Source organism: Nicotiana sylvestris, chromosome 7, assembly GCF_000393655.2.
Source record: "Nicotiana sylvestris chromosome 7, ASM39365v2, whole genome shotgun sequence".
NCBI classification, from domain to species: domain Eukaryota; kingdom Viridiplantae; phylum Streptophyta; class Magnoliopsida; order Solanales; family Solanaceae; genus Nicotiana; species Nicotiana sylvestris.
The window spans coordinates 13573550-13580380 of NC_091063.1; the positions used below are offsets into that span (position 1 = coordinate 13573550).

The following is a 6831-nucleotide window of genomic DNA, read 5'->3' on the forward strand; positions in this document are numbered from 1 at the left end:
CTCATCTAACAGTTCTGGAAAAAAAAAATTACGCGTAAATCTCTATAATAGACACTGCTAGAAAATTGTCAAAAATCGTCCAAAAAAATCAACCGAAATTAATCGAAAACAAAGGAAAATCGATAAATTTCCAACCAATTTTAATTTATTGGAAAAACAATAGTCGCTAACGTGTGGCGACCGAAAACGATCGCAATTTTCAACCAAAGTCGGTCGGTTAATTCAACCTGACCACTTTATCTGACAATTTTTGTTAGGAAAATAAATTTACCGACCGATTTCAATCGGTAATATATAAATTGTTATTTTTTTTTTAAAATAGCGGCTGATTTCGATCGGTTATATAATTATTTGATAATTTTACGTTTCTTTATAAATTTTAACATACCGACTGAAATTGATCGGAATCATTAAAAAGTAAATTAAAAAATGTTATTTCCGACCGACTTCGGTCAGTAATTTTAAATTTCTGCAGATTACATATTGAAATTAACGATCGATTTCTGAAATGTAAATTATGTTAGATGCTACAATAATTTTGATATTATGGGACCATATTTACTTACTTATGGTGGTCGGTATGTTTAATTGAAATTGATTGTTTGACTTTTGCGACCAAATTACACTTTTTTTTATCATTTTCGGTCGATTTTCCCTTCCGATCGATTCCGATCGATATGGTTTGAGCGGTTTTTGGCAGTTTTCTAGTAGTGAGATATTAATTATTCTTTGATAAAAATCTTACATGTTATAAGAGATTAAACTACATTGATAGTATTTATATTGTCAACGCATATAACTTTAATTTAGAAAAAAAAATATTTGTAATTAAGAATATAAAAACTTTTGATTTAATTTTATTCGATCCAGTTTTTCCACGGCACCTAAGCAACATTAGCATTGAAGAAAAGTGAGTGCAGTCTTCATACTCCAAGAATAATTTGTCTCATTCTACTAATACTGAAATTACCATACCGTCCTTGTTTCAGTTTTCATTTTCAATAATTTCACTTTAGCTCCTCAAACTTCAAAATAAGGGACAAGGTAACACTAAAACTTTGTATAAAAACAGTATGTTACTTGATCATAATTTTTTTTTTTGCAAGTTTGAAGAAATTACGAGGACATCAAACTAGTCTAAATAAGTTAATGCAACAATATGAGGGAAAATAATAACAATAGATCTGTGTATTGCCGCCTAACATATTACTCTTGAGAGGGGGAATGTAGCTTTATAATACCGAATTTAATTGAACTCATCATTTTTTTATGCGGAGCACAAATTTATATAAACAAAAAAAAATAACTAAAACGCAATAAATATATTATAGATATGACGTCATAATTTTAGGATATAATATGTTTGGATATGCATTTTACTTGAATTTTTTTTGAAGTTTTGTCAGTAGAAAACTTCAAAAACTACACTAGAATTGTTTTTGGGATTTGGAGATTTTATTTTCAAAAGGTGCCAAAAATGATTAAAATCGATAAACAAATAGATATTTAAAAATAAAAGTCCCAAATTTTATGGCCGAATGAGAGCTAAAAATAACATACTGTTACTGCAATAAGATGAAGGTAGCAGAGATGAGGATGTTGAGATGGATGTACGGGTACATCAGGTTAGATAAGATCAGAAATGAAGTTATTCGTGACAAGGTGGGTGTGACCCCTATTGAGGACAGGATGCGGGAAGCACGACTTAGGTGGTTTAGTCATGTGAGGAGGAGGAACACAGATGCCTCGGTGAGAAGATGTAAGAGGTTGACATTGGAGGCCAGGGCCTACAGAGATAGAAGTAGGCCAAATAAGAGGTGGGAAGAGGTGATTAGGCAAGATATGACGCAACTTCAGTTGATCGAGGACATCACCCTTGATAAGAAGGCATGGAGGTCGAGGATTAGGGTAATAGAATAGGTGGTCTAGGGTGTTCATAACAGTAGTATTGACACGCAGTCTCGCTTTCTGTTGGTAGTAGATTTTTATGACTAACCATTGTTTTCTTTCATTGTTGATCAACTTACTATCTTGTTGTTTTTATTCTGCTTTTTTATAGCTTTTTGATAATGTCCTTTCTTGTCTATATTTTCATTAATGTGGTGCTTATGTTTTCCTGAGCCGAGAGTTTATTGGAAACAACTTCTCTATTCTCACAAGGTAAGGATAAGATATGCGGACACACTACCCTCTCCAGACTCCACGATGTGAAATAATACTGAGTATGTTGTTATTGTTACTGCAATAATACGATGGAAAAGAAATACTCTTTTGTATTGCCGCCTTACATATTACTCTTGCCAAAGGCTGAATCCAATTAGTTAAGAATAACCTACTGATATATATGGGATTCCTTGCTTCATCTTTCCTGTTACTGATAAACGTGAAGAACTTTAATTTATTCCTAGCCTTGCTTCATCCTAGGTGCTAACTGCTAACATATTCTTATAGACTTATACTAGTGTTTAACTTTCATGAACCGTGTAAAAGAATTTTTATACTCTTACTATAACAACTGATAACTACAAGTAATCAACTCATAAAAAGTAAACTTAGCAACTTGTAAAATAAGATAACTTACTTGTTATAACATGCTAAATAATAGATTAAATTTTTGTTCTACATCTGCTTTATTAGTGTACGTAAGTTGAATTTATTCTCATATATTTGTTCCATAGAGGAGCGGATCTACCAAGCCCTAAGCAGTATCACCGGATACCAATGAATATTACCGACTATTTGTATAAAGATCCCATAAAAGATTCTACGCACGCTATTAGCTTGATAGAAAGATCATTGTGTAATTATGCACTCCCTCCGTATAACTTTTTCTTAGTAACCATAATTAATAATATGAAACGGAGTGAGTACATATTTTCCTTATATATACAAAATAGTGGTCCTCCAGTTTTTGAACCGAAGTAAGATTTATTTTATTTTGAAAAATAAAATTTCCATGTGGAAATACGATGTTACTTTTTGAATGGTCCTAAGTTAGCTTCACATTCCATGTTCCACGTTTCAAATGGAAAGATATATAGTGTACCCATCATTGCTGTCTCCTGTCTTAATCATATTTTGTTGTCATTATAACAACGTGGACGGACCTGATTGATCCGTTGCCATCGTAATTAATACCAATACTTAATTATTCATTGATTCCAATAACAATTACTTAATTATTTATTAGACACTGAAGTCTTCTCATTTTGCACAGTAGTTTGTCTTTGCACTTTGGAAACAACCAATCAGGAACAAACACATATTTCTAACATTTCTTTTAATTCGAAACTCCACTTTGATATAGTAATATTCTTTCCTGTTTCAATAACACGTCCTTCAACTTGACAATTGACTGTTTGGTTTGCATTTTGGTCGTTGATTAAACTTACTTATAGCGTTTTTTCAATAAGATTTTACAGCTAAGATCTTCAGACAGTTTAACTCGTCTGTATGTTGTAAACTGTAAAGTTTCTTTTTTCTTTTTTAAATATTAAACTCATAACAATTAGCAAAACTATTCATAACAAGCTTGAGAGGAATCTAAAAAAATAGACTAAATACTTGTAATTGGAGGTCAAACTACAGTGGTTGTATAAATTTTATTTATATATACAGTGTAAAGATTCTTTGCACTTCCAATGAATTTTAACATGTGGTAAACTGTTACTCCTTATGCTCCATTTTAGTTGATTTTTTGACCTTTTTTTATGATCCATAATATTTAATTTTTTAGATATTAAGAAGGAATTAATTTTCTTTTTAAAGTTGCGCCCGTAAAGTAAAGAGCCTAGTAGTATTTATTGTATTTTCAATAAATAAATTAAAGTTAATATGATCAATTTCATTATTAATTACTGCTAAAAAGTAGATTTCTTAATATGTGCGAAAATAACAACAAAAATCTACTAAAGTGGATCGAAGGGAGTAGTAATTACTAGTACTCCCTCCCCCTCCCAATTTATGTGTGACATAGTCTGACTCAAAATTTTAAGAAAAGAAAAAATTAAAACTTGTGCTCTTAAATATACTATAATATTTGTGCGGCTATAACAATTTTCTTTAAGAAAAAAATATGAGGCTTAAATTTAAATTATTTTAAATATAAAAACATGATATTTTTTTTGTGTAGAATGAATAAGTAAATAGGGTAACATAAACTGAAATAAAAGAAACACTACCATTTTTATTACATTGTCAATTATCATAAAAATTTATATGTAATTATCTTTTAAGTAACTCAAGTATTTTTAAATATTTTTGACACAAAAAACAAACAACATAAAACTTCATACTCCTATATAAAAAGTGGAGTCACATATCATAGAATTTCTCCCACCAAATTCCTACTTTTCCTTTTCTCCTCTTATTATTCTCTACTTGTTGTTCCTCTTCTTCTTCTTCTTCTTCAAATCCCACTTCCATTCATTAATTGCTTTATCTTTTTGACGTTCTCTTCTCCTCCCTCACCACAACATAAGCCTATCTAGCTAAGACTGATAATAATTATGTTGCCTTCTGAGAATACTTCCCCTAGAAAAACATTCAAAAAACTCAGAAATTCTTTCCATTTAATCAAATCCCAAGTTGGTTTTCATCACTGTAAATGGTTTTTCCTTATCATTCTCATTCAAATCTCCTTCATTCTCTTCCTCGCCGGAACTTCTACTCCGCCATCTCCGCCCCAACAACAACAACAACAACAAAACTTCCAAATCTCGAAACCTCAACAGAACAAACACCAAAAACAGAGCAAACAACGTGAGAAGTACTGTGAATACGGTAGGGTTTATGTTTACGATCTACCAACAAAGTTCAACAAAGATCTATTAAACAACTGTCATGATTTAGACCCGTGGAGTTCACGTTGTAACGCCGTTTCAAACGGCGGTTTAGGTCCAAAAGCAACTGGACTTGACTCAATAATCCCCAAAAATCTCGTCTCCGCTTGGTATTGGACTGATATGTATTCAGCAGAGGTAATTTACCACGAAAGAATGTTGAATTACAAGTGTAGAACCTTGAACCCGACAAATGCTACTGCTTTTTACATACCGTTTTACTCAGGACTTGCAATTGGTAAAATTTTATGGTTTACTACAGCAAAAGAACGAGATCGACCTAGTGAAGAAATGTTACAATGGGTTAAAGATCAACCTTATTGGAAACAGAATAACGGGTCGGATCATTTTCTTATGCTGGGTAGATTAACCTGGGCTTTTAGAAGAAAAACTGATGATGATTCAGATTGGGGTACGAGTTTTCTCCGAATGCCACTAATGAAGAATGTTCTCCGTTTATCTATTGAAAAGTTTCCATGGGATGATTTAGAGGTAAGTGTTCCATATCCTACAGCTTTTCATCCTCAATTTGAATATGAAATTAAACAATGGCAAGATCTAGTAAGGTCGAGAAATCGTACTAGTCATTTCTGTTTTGTTGGTGCTGTGAGAAAGAAAATCAAGAATGATTTTAGAGAAGTTTTAATGAATTATTGTAAGAACGAGACGAGTTCTTGCAAAGTGGTTGATTGTTCTGTAGCTCATTGTTATGACGGAGCACCAGCAATTTTAGAAGCATTTTTGGATTCGGATTTTTGTTTACAACCAAAAGGAGATGGATATACTCGAAGATCACAGTTTGATTGTATGTTAGCTGGTTCAATACCTGTTTATTTTTGGGAAGATAGTTTTAAGACTCAATATGAATGGCATTTGCCTTTGCAATATGAGGATTATTCAGTTTACATGGATCATAAAGAAGTTAGAAATGATACTTCTATAGTTAGAAAAGTTCTTGATAAGTTCAGCAAAGAAGATGTGCGAAAAATGAGAGAGATTTTGATTAATGTTATGCCTAAGTATTTGTATGCAAGATCTAATCAAGGATTAGGGAGTAGTAATGATGCTTTTGATATTGCAATCGAGGAAGTTTTGAAGAGATTTAAGCAGCAAAGGGAACAACAACAAATCTCCGAGAAAACGATTAAAAAGGGTAGCCCGGTGTACTAAGCTCCCGTGCAATCATACGCAGTTTTATCTGCAGGAGCCTGTTTCCAGCTCGAACAAGTAAAGCTGAAAATTCTATAGAATAAAGCAAGAATTGAAGGTACACTACTCCATTGGAATTTTGAGTCCTCATTCCTTTTTTTTTAAGGCAATTTTTTTTTTTTAATTTTTAAATCTTGAATACAAAGGGAGCAGCTGTTAGCTGAATAAAAAATTGTAGTGTTAGTAGATGAAGGTGTTAGCCACACCAGGTAGATCATCTCTACAACATATCATATACCTTTTTTTGTTCTTTGTAAATTTTGATCATTGATCTAAACGTTACATGATACTTCTGTTCAATGTGCTTGTAAATTCAGTGGAAAAATATAATGAAGAGTGGGATGGTATATTTTAATACGTAATATTTTGCTTAGTGTATTCAAATATTTTCAGTGAAGAGGAACTAGGGTCTTGGAATAACATCACTGGCCCTTTGGATACGACCATTTCCTAAATTATGCATGAGCGATAAATACTTCATATACCGGACTGGCTTTTTTATTTAAATATTTTCAGCCATACATCTTATTATTAACTCTGAGATTAATAAATATGGAACAACCAATTTGTTCCGTGAGTTGTTCCATAGAATTCTTAGCCTTGTTTGGTCCTTCCTCTTCAAAAGATTTCAAGTTTCTCAACTTTTTTTCTTTTTTCTTGATTGACCATTTCAGCTAAAAGCTAAAGAGTATGAAATATGAACTTAGTTAATTTCTCTTTTCTTCTTTTGGATATAAGTAGTAAATTATCTTACTATTCATCTTTTTAGTTAAAAATAAAC

The 6831-nt window shown here is 31.9% G+C and overlaps 2 protein-coding genes across 2 annotated transcripts; both read left to right on the forward strand.

Annotated features, from left to right (window-relative positions):
- Positions 1-1575: 1575 nt before the first annotated feature.
- On the forward strand, positions 1576-1920 carry LOC138872759 (uncharacterized). Its single transcript, XM_070151178.1, has one exon. The coding sequence runs from the start codon at positions 1576-1578 to the stop codon at positions 1918-1920; it is 345 nt and encodes a 114-aa protein (XP_070007279.1).
- Positions 1921-4338: 2418 nt separating this feature from the next.
- LOC104236888 (xyloglucan galactosyltransferase XLT2-like) lies at positions 4339-6412 on the forward strand. Its single transcript, XM_009790937.2, has one exon. It carries the CDS (start codon positions 4509-4511, stop codon positions 6009-6011), a length of 1503 nt encoding a protein of 500 aa, XP_009789239.1. The 5' UTR covers positions 4339-4508; the 3' UTR covers positions 6012-6412.
- Positions 6413-6831: the final 419 nt, after the last annotated feature.